This window comes from Miniopterus natalensis, chromosome 17 (assembly GCF_054644295.1).
Source record: "Miniopterus natalensis isolate mMinNat1 chromosome 17, mMinNat1.hap1, whole genome shotgun sequence".
Taxonomy (NCBI): domain Eukaryota; kingdom Metazoa; phylum Chordata; class Mammalia; order Chiroptera; family Miniopteridae; genus Miniopterus; species Miniopterus natalensis.
The window spans coordinates 32,978,271-33,001,968 of NC_142097.1; the positions used below are offsets into that span (position 1 = coordinate 32,978,271).

Consider the following 23,698-nt stretch of genomic DNA (forward strand, 5'->3'; position numbering starts at 1 on the left):
TGAATGACACAAAGAAAAATTACTAGAGGGCAGTTAATAACCTGTGCCTCAGTCTGATCCTCTGGCTACCCATTAGCCTTTCACACCCTTTTTCTCACACTTAGGATATATTTAGCCTTCCCCAAAGAAGATAGTTCCAAGTCCAAGATCTCTAATTCTCTCCATTAAATGTACATGTGGCTTTTCATGGGCCAGTGACCTAAAATACAAGTTACCTACCCCTCGTCATTCCTCCTTTTCCCATGTATCAAATATACAGTGGTGGAATATAAACAGGATAAACTCTCTTTGGAAAGAAATGAAAAATATATAGTAATCATTGGTCCATAGCAGTTACCAAATCCTTCTAGGCAGGAATTGTGATGATTTCCTGCCAAGTAGTGGAGTAATACCTCAATTAGCCCTCTGGCTGCCCCTGGCTCTACTCTCAAGTAAATCCCTTGCCTACGGTCCCTTAAGGCACCTTTCTTTGTTCTCTGGGAAGGTGTTCCTTGTGTTTTCTCTGTGACCGGGCTTTGGAGGCTTTGACAGAGCTTTCACAGCTCACTTCCTGCTGGTGCAGGATTGGGGCCACAAAGATGATTCCAATTATCAGTCACAGGTTCTTGAAGGCCAGGTTTGCGGTTTGTTTAGAATTACAGTTCCTTCAAATTTTAATAAGTTCCTGGACTGTTGCTTTGCTTTCAGTCAGCTTCAGGTGGGAGTAACCACACTCCAAGATTTTTAGATATAGTAACTTTTCCTCTTTTATTTAATCTTTCACACTGGGGTGCTTTAGGGTGAGAATCTAATTTTCTGGTTTGGGAGTACAAAAGCAGTTGGATTTTTCACATTCTGACCTTTTCTTAGGGCTTAGTTGGTGTGTTGTCCTCGTTGCAAGTTATTGCAGGACACCGTTTACCCAATGTTTTGTTATGCCTAACAAGGAGGCCACCAGTTTCCAGTCGGCAGTATCTACTAAGCCAACAACACATATTTTAATATTTTTTAATAGCAAGATTCTACTTGAACTTAATAATTTCTGTAGTGATTAAGGTATAGGTTAAGCTGTTATAATAAAGAGATCTAAAAAATACAACCCAGATAAGATAGAAGTTTATTTTTAATTCCCATCATAAGCTGAGGTAAGCTCCGCGGGGCTAGTGGGACAGTTATGCTCCATGAGGCCATTTTGGAATTCAGGTTCTTTCTGTTTTGTTTTACCATTCTTAGTATGTTCTCATCTGTGTGGTTGAAACTGGCTTGTACTGTCATGACCATGTTTCAGGCAATAGAAAGAGAACAGGCAGGAATAGAGAACAAGCACTTTCTTTTAAAATCATGATTCAGGAATTAGGTATATCACTCACCAAAGCTGACATTACATTGGCCAAAACTTAGTCACTAGGTATAAGAGAGGTTGGGAAATCTAGTCACTAGCTGGGCAGCCATGTTTTAGGAAGAATGCTAGGAGTACTAGAAACCAGGGCACAGTGAAAAATCTGCTACAGTGGGTTTTTTTTTACCTGCATGTACTTATAGGGTGAGGTTGCCTATGATCCCAAATGAAAAACAGTTTTCCTTCTGCTTTAAATTGAGTTCATCATCCATGTCCAGGACCTTCTGTAATAATCAGAGGGTGAAATTCACTCTAATGTGGCTAAAAGCCTTTGGTGGCTCTTATAAACACTAGATATTTGAGTCAGGGAGAGGCTATATAGATAAGCAGTGGTCCACCAGCTAGACAAGGTGAGATACTCATGTTTTTCTATCTTTTTTCTTTGAGTGTGCGGTGAAACTTGCCAAAATGGTTGGCTATGTGAGTGCGGGGACTGTAGAATACCTCTACAGCCAGGATGGCAGCTTCTACTTTTTGGAACTAAACCCTCGGCTGCAGGTGGAGCACCCTTGTACAGAGATGGTGGCTGATGTTAATCTCCCTGCAGCACAACTCCAGGTGAATCACCCTGTTCTCGGCCCAAAGAGTTGCCTAGAGAATGTCAGAGATGCCTGAAAAACCAGTTTAACCTGTGTCTGATGAGAAGAGCACCTCCTATCTGAGTCTCATCTAATGTTCTTCTCTCGTGCTGTATGGGTTGTGATGTGTGGGTTGGTTTTCCTGATGTGGTACAAATCTGGGAATATTATTCTATTTTTTAGCCACACACATCTGGTAAAAACTGTCATTTTAGAAAGAAACTTAAGAAAGAATATGCTTTACTTAATCGTTTTAATTATAGAAAACTTTACAACTTTGTAATTGGCTTGTACTCCTTTTACTCCTTATTGAAGCAGTTCCACATCAGAGAGGTGGGGAGGGTTTTTCTGGACAAGACTGTGGCAGAACCCATTTATTTTTATAATGTTTAAAGTGCTAGCTGTCAGTATTCTTTTACCCATTCAGCCCAGGAAACAAATGTTATGGGAAGCAGTAAAGCTAATGATGAAGTTTTATAATATTTGTATCTAACATATTCTTTGCCCATAATGGGAACCCCTTCTGGGTTCCCATTAAGGACTAAAGATTGATTTATTTATTTCCTCCAATGGTTTATGGGGATAATTATGAGATAGACTTTTTAGCAGTCTAAACTTCTTGGGTAGCCACTGATACTGACTCTTTGGATATTTCCATTCTGATCCATTGATGGAAAAATGACAATAGAGAGAAACTTATGTCTGTTGCATTAGGAATTTGGAGACTTTTTTAGAAGTGAAAAGTATTTAGCAACTTCTATAGTGACATATTTTGTTTTAAGTAACTTAGAGTTTCTTCTTTGATGATTATAGAATATAGGTTATAAAAATAGAATGTTTTAAGTGGTGGCTACTAAAATGAAGAGTCTTGCAGGTAATCTATAGCCTCCGCATTTTATGGAAAGTAACTGAAAAATGAGTGATGTGTGTTTTATTACCTTTCAGATTGCCATGGGGATCCCTCTTTACAGAATCAAGGATATTCGTATGATGTATGGAGTATCTCCCTGGGGTGATGCTCCCATTGATTTTGAAAATTCTGCTCATGTTCCTTGCCCAAGGGGCCACGTTATTGCTGCTCGGATCACTAGTGAAAATCCAGATGAGGTAACCCATCACTTAAAAGGTTTACATTTTTTTCCCTGTGAACTTTAATATTAAGATAGTACCTGAGGGCTATGCTTCTGAAATATTTTGGGACTTCCTCTGGAGGGGGAAATTTATAGAGGTTTCATCAGAGCAGACAAAGAAGTGATCACTGCTCCATTGGTCATTTCATCCTACTATAGTCATTATAGTAGCACTGGATGTTGGCTCTCAAGCCTTTATGATTTTTGCGTGTCTTCTCTGCTTTTATGTGCGATTAACACAGAGCCTAAACAATAAATACATAAATATTCTCTTCCTTGGAACTATAATATGGTCTCTCATATTCTTCATTCTCTAACAGGGTTTTAAGCCCAGCTCAGGAACAGTTCAGGAACTGAATTTCCGCAGCAATAAGAACGTCTGGGGTTATTTTAGTGTTGCTGCTGCAGGGGGACTTCATGAATTTGCTGATTCTCAGTTCGGTCACTGCTTTTCCTGGGGAGAAAACAGAGAGGAAGCAATTTCGTGAGTATAATAGCATTTGATTGCATTTAAAAAAATCTGTGCTAATCTTCAGTGAAGGTATGGGTATAGGCAGGGAATCATTTATCTGCTATAGAAGTATTAATATGGACAACCTTTATGAAGACGTATATCTTCAGTTGTACTTGTATTCATGTTGTGTTAAATTATGCAGTGTGTGGCAGATGTTTTTCAGTTTGTTGTTTGAGCCTTTTTAAGTATGTTTGCCTTTAAATATTTTGATAACTTATAAAGTTGATTGCTTTAAAGATATATTTTTTATAAACTTACAAAAGTGATTGCTTAAAAGATATAATTTTCCCATGTTGCTGGAGAGAGGTAGATTCTTGACCAAGAGTTTGACGTCCTATAAATCATAGAGAAGACCTGTTATTAGTCATAAAAATAAAGTTATAGCCATAAATGTCCCATAGTCATTTAAAGTAATAAATTGTTACATGCAAAGGACATAAAGGAACTGTCCCCATTGCTTATATAAGATACCTCAGTCTGCTATGACATATACACACAGCTTATCCAAATATAACTGGTATATCATAAGTGTCATTAGTTAATATTATATTAAACATAAACATTAAATATTAAATTAGCAATTTTGCTTGCTAAAAAATAGGGCTCTAGGAGGTAATTTTGACAGTTTATATATTTTAGAATATTTATCTAAAACTGATCTAATTCTATTTTTTGTGTTTCCTTATATCAGGCTTTTAATACCATTCCTTTGACCTTTGGACTGTATACATAGACCAGTAGTCAATGAGTAGTTATTAATAATGTTGGTTTTTAATAGTGTTTTTGGAAATAGGGAACTCTCAATTTTTCTCTATTTTGCCCTCTATAATTCTTCCCATTTATTCAAAAATACAAGTAGAGGGGGTGTGGGGGTTTGGGTGGAGGGGGGCAAAGGAGGAAAAAGTGGGGGACATCTGTAATAGTGTTGACAATAAATAAATAAATAAAATAAAATAAAATAAAATAACTTTCTGAATGGTGAAAAACAGAACAAAACTATAAGTGGAGTTTTCCCAAATTAAAGCAATGCTGCTAGAAAAACCATTTGGTATAAAGTTGCTTTTTGTTTTTTAAATTACAGTCATATCCTGCTTTGCCAAAGTGAAGAAGGTTTACCCTAGAGTTTGCAAATTGGTGGTCTTCCAGATAGCCACAACCACACATGTGTTTGATACAGAGTGCTGATGTATTAAAATTTTCCAATACTTAAAAATTGGGAAATCCATCACTCTAATAATGACAACGTTGGTTTTATTTTCCACTTGGCAAAATTAACTAAAGCTTTGTGTGGCTGCTTATTTTAGAGGAAATTTAAACTCTCTAGTGCACAGAGGACCCCATCCAGTCTGCCACACTCATTTACATTCTCAGAGTACCCTCTGTTGGTATTTAGGTTCACAGTCCTGCTTAGGCAGACCACTGAGTATTTTTGACAGGACATGGCCTATGGCCTGGTCCAGAAGCCTTGCTCTTTACTTCCTGACCTGCTCTGTACATTTCTGTAAGTGGGTGTAAAGCTAACTAGGTTAACTTGTAGCATATTAAAAATATGGTCTTTACAGTAAGCTTACTTCTTGACTTCATGCCACAAGTTCATCCCTCAGCTCAGAGTTTCTTTTATCTTTGTTATTTATATTTCCTTATTCATAATATTCATAATATTCTTGTTCTCTAGAATAGCCCCAACCAATATTTCCAGCATTATTTTCCATACATCGTAATCTAAATACCCTGAGAACAGGACCATGTCTGTTTTGTTGCTGCTGTATCCCTTGAACATAGTAATTGTTCACTAAATGTTAAATGAATGGATTTACCACTATTTCCTGTCATACCCTCTGCTTCAATCATGATGTTCCCTGAACATAACCAATATTTTCTTCCTTCTTTCCCTTTGTTCTTGATATTCTGTCCATTTATTCATTCACTCCATTAAAAAAAAAAAATTGCTGAATATCTACTGGTTTTGGCAATACAGCGAGGACCAAAATAGGGTCTCTGTCTTTATAGAGCTTTAGAATCCAGAGGAAGAGAGGAAAATAAACAATTAAACACAATGTTGTCATTTGCTGTCTATGATAGTGAGATTACATAATGGTATTATAGGAACATTTAGCTGAGTCAGCTAACTTAGTCTGGAGAGAGTCAGGGAAGTTTTCCCAGAAGGAAGTGGCATCTAGACTAATATCTAAAAAGTATATAAGACTAAGCCAGGCCAAAAGAGGGCAGAGAGAGGAGGGTGGAGGTGGAAAACTGAATGCGGTTCTAGGCTGAGGGAATGCCTGGACCATCTAGAATAACATTCCTGTGAGAGTCATATTCCCAGCTATACTTTTATTCCACGTCAGCTTCCACATTCTTCATGAAATCATAGGGAGGTGGATATTCTCTCTCCTTAGACCTTCTCCAGCACATTGCCTCTAGCTCTCTACTGGCACTTAGGATATTCTGGCATATGTTTTGAAAGCGATTATTGTGCCTGCGTTCTCTCTCCCTTATGAGCCTAGTATGTGTCTCGAGTCTGTGAGGTGCATGATAAGTATTTGTTGAAGTAAAGACCTGTTCTGTGCAGGACAGAACTGGGCAGAAATACACAGGGGGGAAAAAACCATGGTATTTGAAATTCTGTTAATATTAGATCATTTAACATTTGATTGGGAAATAATAAAAGTAATGAGCGGCCATTTCACAGACATCTAAAATGCAGCTTAAAAAAGAAAACACTGTCCAATGAAGTGTCAGGCTGACACCTGACTATACCTGGCCAGTTGCCTCATTGTATGGAAACCTTTAAATTAAGGTATGAGCATGTATCAAAATTCATTAAACAGTATACTTAAGTATATTTTATTATATGTAAATTATACCTTAATAAAATAAATAAGGTGTAAGGAGAGGAAAATTATGCTCTAATTCTAGTTAGCAATCAGTAAATGAATGGAATGACAGAAACCTAGTAAGTGAAAGCCGAGGGTGGCTTGCACATGATTTGTTCTTTACTCCATATAATGAAATGCATGTGATTTGCTGATGCACTTATGGTAATATCAGTCAGAATTCATAAATTCACTCACTTCTTGCAAATCATCCCATCTGGAATGCATGCGAATGAGCACACTTATATTTGCACCCTCAGTTGTCCTTGGAACTGAATGAAACAATTCTTTAAAATGATTGAAAAACACTAAAACGCTTGTTGCTAAAACAGATCGGCTTCTGTTCTTCTCCCAGAAACATGGTGGTGGCTCTGAAGGAGCTGTCTATTCGGGGTGACTTTCGAACCACGGTTGAATACCTGATTAAACTGTTGGAGACCGAAAGCTTTCAGTTGAATAGAATCGACACTGGCTGGCTGGACAGACTGATAGCAGAGAAAGTACAGGTGTGTTTCTCCTTTTGCACAAACAGCTTCTGGGATTGGGCATTAAGGGCCTGTGGTGTGATCAGTCTGTGTCACTAGGTAAAATTTATCTGATTCTAATGTAAATGGCTCTTGGACTACTTGGAAAAAGCCAAGGAGTCAGTGTAATTTAACCCTGTAAGAGTTCCTGTGCCTGTGTTATGCCATCATTTTATATGTTCTAGTATTACTTTCCAGGGTTTATTTGAAGAGAGGCACATAGGGTTAGAGATCCTTTCTCTTTCCTCATTTGATGTTAAATCTGGCTTAGAGTTACCAACTTTTACATTTGTTTAATATGCTGATTAGAGAGGCCTCATGTAAATCAACAGAGTTACCCCTTGTTCCTGAATTGCAGGGCTATTCTAAATTACCCAAGATTATGTTAAAATATTAGATTTAATTAAATTATTTAAATGTCCAAATTTTGGTTTTATACCATTTTTCTTTGATATTATCAGTAGCCAAGTCTCTGTACCTTTTTTAGTTTATTTCTGATAAAAGCTTGTTTTTGAGATGTTCTTTGATTGGTTCTGTAGAAATCTTAGAGGGAGTGAAGGGAAGAGTTGTTTTTCATCTCTGTTCAAACGAGGCCTCTAAAGTAAATGTGTTTTTAACTCAAAAATCATTTGGGCAATAAGGATGGAGATTCTCAATGCTAGCTGTATCTTCACAGCAGATTTGAGCCCGATTTAAACTGAGGGGCCATGGTGCCAAGTGACCATGCTTTTTATCTGCCCTGTTTTTCTTTTTTTCAGGCAGAGCGACCTGACACTATGTTGGGAGTTGTGTGTGGGGCTCTCCATGTGGCTGATGTAAGCCTGCGGAATAGCGTCTCTAACTTCCTTCACTCCTTAGAAAGGTAGGCTTTGTTTCTCATCAGCTGTGCAAGTTCACCAAAGGGCCTGAGTACAGGACTGAAGTTCAAAGACCCGTTTATTTTCCCTGTTTCTAGCAGCTTGTGAGTGCTACCTGACCATGGGGATGGAAGAAAAGGGATGTAGGGGTTTATGACAAATTATTGTGGGACTCATCGCAGATTCTAGAAATTAGCTTATATTGCAGTTAGAATGGGTTGCTTTTTAAAAACTACAATCCTGCCTGGCCGGGCGTGGCTCAGCAGTTGATCCTGGATCTAGGATCCAGACAATCGGGGTTCGATTCCCAGTCAGGGCACATGCCTGGGGGTGTGCGGGAGGCGGCCGATCAATGACTCATCATTGATGTTTCTCTCTCTCTCTCTCTCTCTCTCTGTCTCTCTCTCCTCTCCCCCTCTCCTTTTCTCTCTCTGAAATCAATAAAGATATATTTTAAAAAAACAAAAAAAACCCTAGAATCCTGCTAAAGTAAACATTCTGTCCAGTACAATCATCAAATTTCTCAAAACCCTAGTGATGAAAATCTGGTGTTTCTCTCTAGCATTGAACCCTGAATATTTCATATTTACCTGCAACACCTTTAAGGAATTAATAATTGAGGCTGATATTCAGGGTGACCTCATGAGTCTTTCATGTAGAGGATCAGACTGTATGGAGCTAAACTAATTTCTAACACTGGTTCTGGAGACTAAGTTCTGCCTTTGAGTCCCTGGAGGAATGGTCCAAGGGTCTAATCATTTTAAAGAACTTTAGTAACAGGCACTTTGTTTTCTTCTGTGTTGTAGACTTATATAAGCTCTCTTTGAGGAGTCTGAAAGGAAGAAAAGAAAAAATTTTTGTATTGAACTGAGATTTCACAGTTATTCAAGTCTTATGATAAATCTTTCGCTTTGTTGCTCTGATGCACTAAAACTTTCAGCAGCTCACATTACCCTCTCTATAAAATCTAAATCCCTCAGTGTGACTTTTAACTCCTTGTATACTTTGGCTCCTTTTTACCAGTCCAGTCTTACTAACTTCTGTTTCTCAACATGCAATCTCTACCTAGTTAAGTGGTTTCCCTACTAGTGTACAAATGTGTCATATGTAATCTCCTCTATAAGCTCCCCTGTCTTTTTAGTATTATTTTCATTTATTCTCAAAACTTGTATCTTGAAATAATTTCGGACTTATAGAAGAGTTGCATGAATAGTCCAAACAACTACTATATATTCTTTGCCAGATTCATCAATTATTAACAACTTGCCTCACTTGCTCTGTCACTTCTTTTTTTTGTTATTATCAAAAGTTTTTCTTGATAATGTTTCCTGCTTGGCAATGTCTTTCTCTTTCCCCTCCACCCAGCCATACACTACTGCTTTTATCTTTAAGACCCCAAATAAAATTTCAGTTAATAGGAATAGATTAGTGTTGGTTGTGCTGGGGCCTTTTTTTTTTTTTTTTAAGTTTTACTTCTATTTATTGTTAAGAACAGGTAATATATTCATTCACATGGTTCAAAATTAAAAAGTCACTAAAGGTATATAGTGGAAGTTTCCTTACCTCTGTTCCCTGCTCACCCAGTTTCCTTCTCTGTAGTCATCCCATTATGTTTCTTCTGTAACCTACCAGACATTGTAAATTTATATAAACATATGCATGTAATAGTTGATTCTTCCCACCCCCTATTTTTTTTAAAACATAAATGGTGTCATACCCTGAAACTGTTCTATTCAATTTCACTTGCTTTTTTTCATTATTTTAGAGAATATTTTCTATTAGTACATAAAAGGCTTCATCTTTTTTTAAAAAAATATGTTTTTATTGATTATTTATTTATTTATTTTTTAGAGGAAGGGAGAGAGAAAGAAACATCAATCAGAGAGAAACATTGATCGGCTGCCTCCTGCACACACCCTACTGGGGATTGAGCCTGAAACTTGGGCATATGCCCTGACTGGGAATCGTACTGTGACCTCCTGGTGCATGGGATGGTGCTCAACCAACTGAGCCACACTGGCTGAGCCATCTTTCTTTTTTAATAGCTGCTTAAATTCCATTGTTATATGGCTTTTTCATAATTTATGTATAAATCCCTTACAGATGGTCGTTAAGGTTGTTTTCCGTCTTGATATTCCAGGAAATGCTATAATCAATAACCTTTGAGATGCCCTTATAAAGTTTTAGAACTTTCTAGAAGTAAGTGTATCTCACATTGTTGTTCTTTCAGGGGTCAAGTCCTTCCTGCTCATACACTTCTGAACACTGTAGATGTTGAACTTATCTATGAGGGAGTCAAGTATGTACTTAAGGTATGCTGAACTCCACTGAAGCCTGCACACTTTTTTGGCTCTTTTTGTTAACTTGATTCCTGTAGGTAAAGAAATGGGGGGAAAAATTTAGTTTACTGCAGGGCTGAGTGTTATAAAATTACGGTCATTATATATGTCAAAAGCCAGAAACAATATTTGATGGTTTTCTGAAAATGTTTTACTTGTTCCTTAACTTTATATATGGAGCCAAGAGAATAGCTAGACTAGGGAAGCACCTAAGGTCGCCCTATTTGCTTGTAGTAGGGCTGAGCCATGCCTGCAGACACTGATGCTGAGAGCACCAGTGCCAGGAATTTCCCTCCTCTCTGACAGATCTTTTTTATCTATAGTTTTGATACTGAATTTTATCTGGGACTCCATCCGGAAGGGATACTGACTTGTCCCTTCTGGTTCTCATCCCCTAGGTGACTCGACAGTCCCCTAACTCTTATGTGGTGATCATGAACGGCTCATGTGTAGAAGTAGACGTGCATCGGCTGAGTGATGGAGGACTGCTCTTGTCCTATGATGGCAGCAGTTATACCACGTACATGAAGGAAGAAGTGGATAGGTGAGTGGCTGTTTGAGGTCCATTTATTGGTCATTGTGTCAGCCTTTCTTCTCAGCAGTCACTAGCTCTTGGAATTTTTCAGGGTCTTTTCCTGGCATTCTATTTTAATTAAAAAAATAGTACATGCATTTAACAAAAATTTCAAGAGTACAAAAAAGTATTTACAATGAAAACCGTTGTCTCTCTGCTGCCTCAGTGTGAGTAGAAGTGAAAAATAAATTTCCCTCTTTATAGGCAGCTACTGTTAACAGTTTCTTATATGTAGAAATTTTATATGCGTCTACATCTTTTAAATGCATTCACAAATAAAAATAATTTTTAGATACTATTTTGCACCTATTTTTTCCTTAACATGTATTGTAGACTGTTCAACACCAGTCAGTCAATGTTGTGACAGTTAAATGAATTCACACATGTAAAGTGCTTAGAACTTTGTCTAGTGCATAGTAAGGGTTCAAGAAGTATTAGCTATTACATCATTATCATCTTTGTGGTTCTTTAAAAATAGAGATGCCTGCTCTTTTTAATGGTTGTATAATATTCCATTATATGGATGTACTGCAATTGATTTAATCTGACCCTTATTGAAGGAAATTTTGGTTATTTGTCGTTGTAAACAAAGATGGAATGAGTATTCTGTGTGCATGTGTTTATATAGAATAAAGTGTTCAGTTTTTCTATTTTTTTAAAGATTGACATTATTCTACCATTCTCTGTTATGACCTCAGGTACTTTATTGGCTTATATACCCCCACTTGTCTCCTAGATACCGCATCACGATTGGCAATAAAACCTGTGTGTTTGAGAAGGAGAATGACCCTTCAGTGATGCGCTCACCGTCTGCTGGGAAGTTAATCCAGTACATTGTGGAGGATGGAGGCCATGTGTTTTCTGGCCAGTGCTATGCTGAGATTGAGGTCGGGGGGTGATTGGACTGTTGGTTCATGGGAGGGAAGGTAGGAACGGGATCGTCTGGGATGGACTAGGACTGAAGAATAACCGAAAGTAAATAGAAAGTAGACAGGAAAGAGCATCACTTAGTTTAATTGGGGCTAGGAACCTTGAGATTTTAACAACAAATACAAAGCTCACAGTTTTTCTTTGACAGATAAGGAATCTCTAGCTCTAAAAATAGATACTATGCACCAGTACTTATTGAGTGTTAGGTATTGTGCTAAGTGCTGATTATACAGGAAAAATATGATAGGTAGAGGGGGGCCACAAACAGACAAGTAATAAAATACAGATTCTGATAGAGCCAAGCTCAGAGTGTAGAGGGCCACCTAACCCAAGTCAGTGTGGGGCTGGGTGGATGTAGGTGGCTAGTAAGGGAAGACTTCCTGAGAGAGAGGACTTTGATTTTAGTTTTGAAAGATAGATTATAATGGGCCAGGTGCAGAATGTCAGGGAAGAATGTTTAAAGGTGAAGGAACAGCCATGTACAAAGACACAGAAACAAGAGGGCATGGTATACTTAGGGAACTGCAAGTGCATATTGGTACTGTTTAAAGATGGACTAAGGTTTAATAGGAAATGGCAAGCAAAGATGCTAAATAAGTAAACAGAATTTGAGATCATGAAGGACCTTATAAAACATATTAAGAAGCTTAGACTGTCATGGAAGGATTTTGCATAGAAAAGTGTTATTACAAGATTTGGGTTCTAGAATGATTTCTTCTAACGTCCTTGTTGGAGGTGTGTAGCAGGTAGGGAAATCTTTTGGGAGGTTTTTGAAGTACTCTAGGCCAGAAATGATGAGGGCCTAAACCAGACCGCTGGCAAGAGAAAATTTTCAAGAGAGGTTTAGAAGATGTATTTGGCTGGGCTTCATAATTAGTAGATCAGGGAGAAAGACGAGTAAAGAATGACTCTTAGGTCTTAGCCTGAGTATCTTATGTTAGATCTGAGGCTATGAAGAGGCTGAATTGTTCATCACTCCTAAGTACAAAACAAGTGAAAACAAACTATGGCAAAATGGATTTAAGCATTAAAAGCAAGAAATGTCAGTAGGTGTCATTAATCCCTAAAGCTAGATCCTGAGAGATTTTCTAATTGCTGTCCTCGGTAGTCTCTTGGAGATTGTGATAGATTTCCATTTTTCTGGATTGAATAAGATAACAGTCCAACTTAGATGATGAGGGAAAAACTGACCTCCTTAAATCATTCATCTGTGTAAAGAGAGATTAAATTCTAATTTTATTTGTTTTTTATTATAGGTGATGAAGATGGTAATGACCTTAACAGCTGTTGAGTCTGGCTGTATTCATTATGTCAAGCGGCCTGGAGCAGCTCTTGACCCTGGCTGTGTAATAGCCAAAATGCAATTGGATAACCCCACCAAGGTCCAGCAGGTAAGTAGGAAGGGGCTTTTAATATTGCATTCTAAGAGCTAATTACATGATAGGGGTAATTTGAAGGGGCAAATGATTTCAATGCTTGGTTTGCCAGTTTTTCTTAAGCTCCCCCCCCATCTTATGCCTTATTTTTGTGCTTATACTATTATGAAAGTAGAGTTACTATGATTATGAGATTCTATGATTTTTTTTTTTCATGGTGCTTTCTCCATTGACTTATTTCCTCATAGCTGGGAATGGTGAAGGGATGTCTTGATTTTTGAATGATGATTCTAAGTTTCGATGGTATATTTGCACCCTGCATAGAAGGGTAGTGGATGATTTGATTTCTCATTGGGGTTGACAGGCTGAGCTTCACACGGGTAGTCTGCCACAAATCCAGAGCACAGCACTCAGAGGCGAGAAGCTCCATCGAGTGTTCCACTATGTCCTGGATAATTTGGTCAACGTGATGAATGGATACTGCCTTCCAGATCCTTTCTTTAGCAGCAGGGTATGAATCACTTGTCTTGGGGAAGGGATGTACAGATAAGGTAAGGCACCTGTTCTCCAAGATAGTTTAAAAGTTGCATAAGGATTTTTTTAGATGGACCTTTTTCCCCTTTAGTTGTGGGATTTGAAGTCTTTAAATCCTTGCTGCTTATCCACGTCATTGACTTCACATTGGGAATTAAACCAGAGAACAAGGGCAGTGTTAGATGTGTTTATTGCAATTTCAAAGTAAGTACTATATGATAGTGAATTTGGATATATCATTTTATTTATTGTGTTAATTTTGTCTGGTTCCTATTTTGTTATTTCCTTCTTCTTAGGTAAAAGACTGGGTAGAGCGGTTGATGAAGACCCTCAGAGATCCCTCCTTACCTCTCCTAGAATTGCAAGATATCATGACCAGTGTCTCTGGCCGCATCCCCCCCAACGTGGAGAAGTCTATCAAGAAGGAAATGGCTCAGTATGCTAGCAACATCACATCTGTCCTCTGTCAATTTCCCAGCCAGCAGGTATTTATAGAGCAACACTATCAACTTCTAATGGCTCCCAATTCTGGAGTTCATGTTGTAGGATTCTTTCCTGTTTGGCTCCTCTTTACTATCTGGATGTTGTGCTGTTACAGTTTTAAGCATTGTGTCCTTCAAAAAACTGCCTCAGAATACAAGCCCAGTAATTAAAGTACTGTATGTGACATGTAAAGTATCTGTGGTTATGAGAAAAGGATATTGCCTGTGTACACCACAGAGGTTTGTTCCTGGGACTATACCCTAATCAGAGGTATTTTTGTGAATTTAAAGTAGAAGGATATTCAGAGTTTTATTATCAAAAACATCTTTATCACCTCAGCAGCATGTTTATCCTTTGCCTATAAAACAAATTTACATGTAAGGAGTAGAGCTAGGCAAGTGGGGATTACCTTTGGCGTTTCTTGCTTGTCATGGCCTCTGGTAGTTTTTGTGATGCACTCATTAGTTCATCTGGGAAAGAGTGAAAAGAAATAAAGGTTGCTTGCTTATTTAACACAAGCCCTAAACCATGCCCAGTAACTTTTAGCTGCTCCCAAACTTATAAAAGATAGAAATTATCATGTCATAATTAAGTTGATTCCAAGTGGTGATGTTATACAGGTTAATGCTTTGGGCCCCTTTGTTGGGTTGGGCTTCATTTTTTTCTCTTTCTTATGCTATAGATTGCCAACATCCTAGATAGCCATGCAGCTACACTGAACCGGAAATCTGAACGGGAAGTCTTCTTCATGAACACTCAGAGCATTGTCCAGCTGGTGCAGAGGTAGTTACATGTAACTCCAGATTCCCAGACCTACTCATCCTCACACCTTCCTTCTAAGTAGTCACAAAGAGATGTACTTCAGGTTTGACTTAGATAAATTAGAAAGCATTTATATCATAGAAAATACCTTATATCTTCTAAATATCTTAGAATTGTGAGCTGTTATACTCAATATTTGTGATAACCTCTTTCTATTCTACATCTTGCTGACAATTATTAAGGCACAGAAATTTCATTTTATTTTTTCTTGCATTTTTTATGAAACCCCCAATTTTTCTTCTGGCATAGGGCCCAATGTAACATTTCTTTTCTTAGCTTATGGAGCCAACAATTGGACTAAAGGAAGATACTCGTAAATTTTTCATATATCTCTTAGCCATTTCATGGGTGTGGTGATCATTTCTACTTAGTGGTGGGATCTAAACCAGAGTATTGTTAGGTAGGGCTATCAAGTGGGTTTTGGTTTGGTTTTTGTTCATCTTTTTTCTGTTTTGCTTTATTAAGAAATCTTGCCTGTAGCCAGATTTCTTTTAGGCTTGGGATTTGAATTAATCTGGTTAGTTGATTTTAGACTGGCCCCGTCCTGCCATATATTCAGAGGGAAAGCCATTCAGTGGAAAGTCTACTGGGCTCTGGGTTTATTATTTAATAGTCTGTTATTAATAGTGTTAGCTTGTCAGGTTTTTCAGTGGAGACTTGTTCTGTTTGCCTAGGTACCGAAGTGGCATCCGAGGCCACATGAAGGCTGTGGTAATGGATCTGCTGCGGCAGTACCTGCGAGTAGAGACACAGTTCCAGAACGGTAAGCCTCTTCCTGAGGACTGTGAATCTGAGAATGTTTCCCTATAGGACTGTGCAACAGCTGAGCCAGTTCCTCCTTTCGCTAACACTTGCCATTGCTAACACATAACAAACGCTTCCTCCTTTCACTACTCTCTTAAAAATTAAACCTCTGTATCCCATTACTACCAAGGAGGTAACAACAACAAAACACAGCTTGATGAGATTGTGAATCCATGTGCTTCTTGGAAAGCACTGAGGTAATTTTTCTAGTAGAGATTAGCATTCCCTGTTGATGTCTTTTTGACCTTGTCTAGAGAGAGTTGGTTGAATCATGACCAGGGTGAAATTGAGAAACCCTATCTTAAGAGCTTGGCTCTCAGCAGCTAATCCATGGATTGAACCACAGGCATCTGAAAAAGGTTCAGATTTTCCACTACTTTTCAATGTATCATTTAGGTGGAATTTATCCTTGGCTTTCTCTGAAGAGCTTCACTAAATGATGTATAAAGTCTCCAAATGTGAAAATGTAAAATCTGGCTAAGATTTTAAAGCTACGTACTGCTGATACTGCTTCCTGCCACAAGATGGCATTGAAACACCATATACTTTGAAATACTAACTAACATTTTCTTTTATCTTTTTTGCTCCCTTTACATCCTTGAAAGCAGGGGTGGGGAACGTCTGGCCCAGGGGGTGCTGAAATCATTTGGTCTGGCCCTGCTGAGGCAACTGCAGGTGGGACTCAAAATTCAATAAATGTAGGAGCTTTTTTCATAGCTGATTTTTAAATTGATAATTTTGTATGGCTCACAAATGATGTTATAAATATCCAAATGGCCCTTGGCAGACAAAAGGTTCCCCACCCCTGGCTTAGTATATCTGCTGCCTCTCCCCTGGGTAAATATTCTTTTTATTTCCCTTGGTCCCAGTAATTCCTCTTACCAAGAAGTCTTGATTGGGAGAAATGAATTTATATAGGATATCTGATTTTTAAACAGCTTCCATTTTGTTCTAAATGGGTCTTTTATGAAATTGGCAGCTCTTTAGATATAGTAGTCCACTGTTTTCCCAATATATTTAGTTTTATTTTTAAAAGAAAATCTTACATCAATATTTAATATTTAAAACAGATAAAAGCAGAGTTGCTCTGGTTGAATATACTCAGTATTCTAGGAATTCATGGTAATGTAGTTTGAGTGGCACTCTTTTGTTTGTAATCTAACATGGAATCTGAATTGAGGCGATAATCATGTAGCATTTTCATGATTTCATAAAATTCTCACCCTTGAGACTACTCAAATACTAATTCTCTTTTACTTGGAAATTTAATTTTGAAGTAAGCTTTTCCTAAAGAAGTGACTATTACTTATATCCCATGGTAGATATCACTACAGTATACCTGAAGCTTATGCTTCTCTTGCAAAACATAGTGTCCCTGGCCAGAAGTAACCTGTCCCTGGTGACCTTATGAAAGGCCTGTGGAAATATACAAAAGTGCTCTCCCTGCAGACCTTTTGACTTAATGCATGGTTCTCCTTGATCCATGCCTTAGTTTGGATCTGGAATTCCTATGCATTTCTTAGCTGTTTCATGGACTTACAAGGGAGTTGACTCCGGAGGTAGCAGCCATCCTTCTTGTGGTTTTTGATAAGTTTGCGTGGTTTTATTTTTAGTTAAAACTCTTCCTTCTAGTTAGGTGAAACGTTTTCAGTGAGTCAAACATGGAAACAGAATCTTAACTTGGAGTAGGCTTTAAAGATCATCGGGTTTAATGGTATTGACATTCCATTTTAAGCAGCAGAACTCTCTTTTGTAAAGAAATCTTTCCAGGAAGCTAAATGAGAGAGTTTATAGTAAGGGTAGGGGGTTGGAGTTATTCCCAATCCCTTAGTCTCTTGGTACACCCTCCTCTACCTCTCAGTTCTTTTTTAATGAAAATCAGACTCAGAGAGGTAAAGTGATTTTCCCAGGAGCACATAATAAATTGGCAGCAGAGCTAGGCTTTGAGCTCAGGTCTTATATCAGATTGCCTAACTTCTAGTCCAGTGTTCCTTTGACTAAACCACACTTCCAGTTGTGTCCAGATTCCTCCAAGAAAATTCTTAAGATGTTTCTTCTCACAGCTTATCAGGTGAATCATAGACATTAAAAAGCAAATAGCATGTGAATGTGAACATTCATACATGGGTGAGGACCAATTCTTTTTGCTGCTTGCAGGTCACTACGAAAAATGTGTGTTTGCCCTTCGGGAGGAGAATAAGAGTGACATGAACGCGGTACTGAACTATATCTTCTCTCACGCCCAGGTCACCAAGAAGAATCTTCTGGTCACAATGCTTATTGTGAGTAGTTTTTCAGAACCTGCGAGGATGGTTAATGATATGGAAAAACTATTACTCCTTCTGATGGCTGTGGTCAGAGGAAAAGCTCCTGTCTTTTATAATTGTGGGCCAAGTGGGGCTCGGGTTGTGGATTAACAATTTCTCACATCTGCCTGTGTCCTTGACCTGAAGGAAACTGTTCCAGTCAGGAAAGAACTGATCTGACTGATATGCATATAGTCATGCACAGGAACTCAAATCTCTTGACTCTACTTGGAGATGTCCTGTGCTGCTTCATTCCTGCTGTCACTTGCGACAGGAGCTTTAAAATTTAGTCTATCCAGCCCATGTACGTTTTCATTATAACTCTTATTTGTTCCATGAATATCAGCAATGGTTCTCATGTCCAAAACTTAAAAGCAAAAAACAACTGTTAGATATCCAGTACTGCCGCCCCCCCCAAGAAAGACATTTAAATTATTCTGCATCTTCTTGGTCCCTTTCTGTTTTATTTACATGGAAATCTAAGGTGAGAGTATTGTTTGGGGAGTAGATACATCCTTTTGTCCCTATAACCTAGTAGTATGAGAGTTAGTAGAAAGTGGGAATGAGAGGTGAGACTAGTAGATGTGAACAGGACTCACGTACATTTGACTAGTGGGTAGAATTTTAGTGGACTTAGGGGTTTTTAAAGGTGATTTGTAAGTCCTTCCCTCTTAGATTTTTCTGGTTGAGTTAATGCTAGGAGTCAGAGAACAATAGGGCTGTTCTTAGAGTCCCCCACCCTATGAACAATTGCCTTGCTCCTGCATGTGTGTATTTTTGGGGGGACTAGAGTGCCTTGGGCTTCTAGAGTTTCCTTTCTTGTCCCACTGTGGAATCGGCATTTTTGGTACCTTAATTCCATCTTTCCTTCTTGGAGGGAAAAACTATACATCTTCACTGCTGTTTTTTATTTTATAGTTCAGAATGAAGGGAAACTATCTATTACCTCACATCTCTGGTTAGCAACAGCGGTACTTTCAGTTATCTGCCTAGCTGGTTAACTCTCGAGGATATAACATTTTTTTAGAATGCCCACTTTTAAAAGTATCTAATTGCAGGGTGAGTTCATTACCTTTGCTATCCTAGAATGGCTAGATGGTGGGGAAACCAGGAGATGAATTTGAAAGGAAAAAAATATATATCAGCACTATTTAATATTTCAGTTTCCCCAAGTGACAGGTTTTGACAAAGAAGTGATATTATCTGTGGCAACTTGACTGATTTTTTTTCCTCTCAATCAAAAGATGGAAGAAATCTCAGACTAGTTAGATTTTTTTTTTTTTAATTTTAATGCAAAGATTGCTAATTCTCATTTGGATAAAGCCAAGACTTTCTGGCAGAAAGGGTAACGATGAGGGAGTGGAGGAATCTGTCAGTTTGACCCTAAAATGGGGTGGAATTTGCCTTTTTTTAGGAAGCTAATTATAGTGAGTTTTCATTTTATTATGATTACCTTTTTAAGGACTTAACAGTTTTCTGCACTAAAAATAGACCAAAGCCCAGAATCCTTGGAGCAGCAGAAGAGTAATGATCGTCCAAGACTGTCGCTGGGTTTCTTAAATTCTAATTTGTAAGATATAGGGGCTCGGCTCGCTCCTTTTGCGGAGTGATTGTAAGTAACGCTTGCCTTAAGAATCTCATTATTGGAACACGGAGCCATATTTCCTCTGAGAATTCTGGAGTAGCTTTGAGCCGGGGCTGTTCATTTCTCAAGTAATCACGCTGGTGTGATGGAGAGAGAAAATGGCAGCTGTTCGGAGCTCAGGCCTTCAATTTTCTTCAGAGTCCAGTCACTCAAGTGTGTAATTACACGGGGGTGCTGCCGAGGCGTTGGGCCCTGTCAGAGAGCTGGTTTGAGGCCTGCTTTCTGCTCTTGCCAGCCAGGACCAGCGGAAGCCAATGGGGCTCCGGCTTGCTGCTGTTCCTTTTTTCCCCACCTTGTCATCCTGATTACTTCTTACCTGCGTGGCTAGTGCCCAAACTTTCTTTCCAGCAGGCTGAGCACTTTGTTAGTGTTTGGGTTTGCAGGAATAGGACGAAGAGGGAAGGAACAGGAGGAGGGGGAGGGTAGGGGTGGGGGAAGAGGGGGAGGAGGGGGGAGGAAGCAGCTTGAAGATGTGAACCTGAAAGATGGATTTGTCCTTTTCTTCATTTTGGCATCTCACATTTTTCTTTAAAAAAGAAAACAAAACTCAGTAACCATAGGAGAATCTGTAGGCTTTCACATCATTACATTTCTTTTGAAATACCAGCTGTTTCCACCTTGTTTTAGAGATTTGGAAATCAAGAAATTAATTGACGTGATTGAGCTGCGTGCCCACGAGCAGTGACTTAAAGAGCAGGGACAAAAGCGCAAAGTGTGCTCCTATATGATCTGATATTAATGAACACCAGACATGGGGCTCCCTCTCTCCTTCTTTGGCAGTGGTCAGGTCCCCCCACCCCACATCAGCATTACTGGTGGTAGCTGGTAAAAGCCGTTTTAGTTGTTTGGATTACTCTTTCTGTAGGTCTTACTGTCTGTTACAGGTATCTCCTGGACATGGCAGCACTTGAATCCTAGTTTGTATTCTGAACTGGTTTCACTTTCTTTGCTTACCTTGGCTTCCTGATTGATGGTTCTGTGCCCGGCATTCCAATCTCTGCTTTCTAGATGTAGAAGTGTTGATGGTGTGCTTTGCTGAGCTAGATGATGATTTCTGGGGGCTCTTGAACCTAGAGTGAGGGATCAAGAGAATCCCAGCTTCCGTGAATCAGTGTTACGGAATGCAGGCTGCTCCAAGGAAGCCTCCATCCCTTCCAGGTGTTAACATAACTTGCCTCAAGGACTCATGAGCATATTTCTTCTAACCTTTCACCCTATCGGAATAGCAAAATATCAAGTAAACCGCTAAAGTTCTGTCAACTTTTCTCCATTTTGAGGAATATTATGCCACAGTTGAAAACAAAGTCCGGAAGACTATCAGTAAGTTTATTGTTTTGAAAACACTTCTTATTTATTAAATTTAATTTTTTAGGAAAAAGCTAAGAACATTTTTTATACTTATTTAGAGATATTTAGGATACTCTTTAACCAAATAAGCAATTTGGTAGCAGTAAAAAGTATCAGCATCTTCATAGCTGTCTAGATAGCCATTACTTGAGTAGTTGTCCCTTCACTACTTATATCTTATTTCTGGTATGGTCCACATGAACATGATATAAACCATGCTTCCTTGTGAGTAATGCCATGCCTATGAGCCTCTGGTTTGGTTTAGACAGGGATCATTTAAAATGCTGATCAGCGCCTTTTCTTCCTCCTCATAACATGACTGCAAATAATTTGTCCAATGTGTGGTAAAGAAGAATGTTCTTCTCAGTGAACCCAGTTTACCGAATAAGTGTGATATTGATTTCGTGTTAAACCTGTCCCATGACATCCTTGGAATGTCAAAAAGTCCAGCTGTGACTGGAAGAAGCTACAAGTCCATTGCTGGTATTGGGGTTAGTGCCTCACCCAGCTAAACATAGTTAATGTCTTGAGCTCATTACACATTAGGTCACATTCTTTTCATTTTGAATTGCCTTCACATCTTAGGATGCTAAGATCAAGTTGGACTACCTTCTGCTCTTCTGGTAGTCAGCTGCATGGCTCTGGCTAGGGTTTTGACACTTAAGCATGTTTCTTATAATTCCCCATCGTTAGCCACCATCAGGGTTAAGAATGAAAACAAGCAATAACTGTGTGGTACAAATCTTAACCATTACTGAATAATAATTTACACTTGGGCCTGAAGATTTATGAAAGTGACCTGTAATCCCAAAATCAGCGAGTAGGTTTATTAAATGAGCTGCTTTACAATAAACATCTGACATAGTCACCATTTAATGTCACATTGCTACAAAATGTTCACAGGATTAGATGGTGATATTGGGCTGTCCAGTTGTCCAAAGAAAGCCTGTCTCTTAGGCTAGAGGACCCTAAACTTCCTTTTGGATGTTTGTATCTTCAGATGGGTGGTTCTGATGAACAGAAGGGTCTTTCTTCCCTGGTGGGTTTTTTGTTTGTTTGTTTTTTTAAGTACCTGAATACTGTGTCTAGGTCAAGGATGAGACTGGGTTGGAAAGATTACTCTATTGCCAATCTTTGTCTTAAGTGCTAATGATGACAATGGAGAAAATAATATTTGAATGGAAAATTGCCAAGTCAGGATAAACTAATGGAAATAGTGGTTGTTCATACATTTCATATCCCAGAAAGGTTTGGTTTCTGAACTTTATCACAAGGAGCTCAGGAAGATTGTCATCTGGTGATCCTGAACAAATACTTACCTATTATATTTTCTAATCTCCATAAGTACAGTTACAGTTTCCTACAGATAGTTTTTTTTCTCCCTACCCCCTTTCTCACTCCCTTTGTCTCACAGTGGAAAGATGAAATAAAAAAGTGGTTTTATGTGTGTGTTTTTTGTTTTTTTTAAAATATATCTTTATTGATTTCAGAGAGAGGAAAGGAGAGGGAGAGAGAGAGAGACAGAAACATCAATGATGAGAGAGTCATTGATCGAGCCCACAACCCGGGCATGTGCCCTGACCGGGAATACGAACACCGATCGCCTGGATCCTAGGTCGACTCTCAACCGCTGAGCCACGCCCAGCTGGGCATTATGTGTGTTGTTTTTTTAACTTAGAACAGGATCTGTAGTTAAGCAAGATGGTAACTTTATTTTCACTTATTTATTTTAGTTTAATCTCAAAAGATAAACCTGGATTTCCCTTCAAGGAAGTAGGTTGGGTAGGTGGCTAGTGTTCTCATTTTATCATATTGGCTTTTGTTGTTAATGTTGAGACTTTAGTCTGGCTGTTTGTAGAGTAGCATTACCCAAGACATATCTTAGGTTTTTAAATATTTCACTGGGTCATTCTGATGATTGAAGTGAGTACCTCAGAAAAGAATGTTTTCTCTATTAGTAACAATAGGTAAAGAAGGATTTCTTTAAGAAAAAGTTACCTTGATTTCCCTACCCATGTTATCTATCTGTTCTTTCCTTCTGTCTTTTTATGGTCTTTTCTTAGTAATTTTATATACAGGGTGGGGCAAAAGTAGATTTACAGTTGTGAGTACGGGAAAGTTTATTGTTATTATTATTTATTAATTATTGTATTATTTTTCGTACGAACAACTGTAAACCTCCTTTTGCCCCCCTCTGTTCCCTTGAAATTCTATTTTGTTTGCTGGTTCTCAATAAAAGATGAGGCTTGGTTGCATTTTCTCCCTCCTTTTTAAGTTTGTGCCTTAGGATAGGTGGAATAGGTCCTCTAGTCTGTGACTGCATGCTCAGCCGAACCCTGGATTTACAGTCACTTTCATAGCAGCTTTCCTTCTTCCCACTCAGATGAGTGAATTTCTGTGTTAAATAGGTGAAAACACTACCCACTTGTACTTTCTTAACTATTAATCATATCATGTGTTTTACGACTGTACAGTTGCAGCAGACCTCTGGTTGGTGGGTTGAGGAACCAGAAAGCATTTCCTGCTTTGAAATGTTTGAGAAGCCTCCTTTCCAGCATAGTGATGTTGAGCACTTCAAACCTATTTTTACCCTGGCCAGTCTGGCTCAGTGATTAGAGCGTCGGCCTGCAGACTGAAGGGTCCCAGATTCGATTTCAGCCAAGGGCTCGTGCCTCGGTTTC

At 38.6% G+C, this 23,698-nt stretch overlaps 1 protein-coding gene across 11 annotated transcripts in view; it reads left to right on the top strand.

Annotated features, from left to right (window-relative positions):
- ACACA (acetyl-CoA carboxylase alpha) overlaps positions 1–23,698 on the top strand; it is a 219,909-nt gene that overhangs the window by 73,826 nt on the left and 122,385 nt on the right. For all 11 annotated transcript variants that reach the window (XM_087826242.1, XM_016210681.2, XM_016210686.2 and 8 more), the window contains 14 exons: positions 1,766–1,936; positions 2,902–3,063; positions 3,407–3,570; positions 6,832–6,982; positions 7,759–7,862; positions 10,088–10,169; positions 10,595–10,740; positions 11,507–11,657; positions 12,957–13,091; positions 13,441–13,587; positions 13,907–14,095; positions 14,776–14,876; positions 15,590–15,678; positions 17,877–18,001. In XM_087826242.1, coding sequence (XP_087682368.1) covers positions 1,766–1,936; positions 2,902–3,063; positions 3,407–3,570; positions 6,832–6,982; positions 7,759–7,862; positions 10,088–10,169; positions 10,595–10,740; positions 11,507–11,657; positions 12,957–13,091; positions 13,441–13,587; positions 13,907–14,095; positions 14,776–14,876; positions 15,590–15,678; positions 17,877–18,001 — 1,917 coding nt within the window. The remainder of the gene's footprint in view (positions 1–1,765; positions 1,937–2,901; positions 3,064–3,406; positions 3,571–6,831; positions 6,983–7,758; positions 7,863–10,087; positions 10,170–10,594; positions 10,741–11,506; positions 11,658–12,956; positions 13,092–13,440; positions 13,588–13,906; positions 14,096–14,775; positions 14,877–15,589; positions 15,679–17,876; positions 18,002–23,698) is intronic.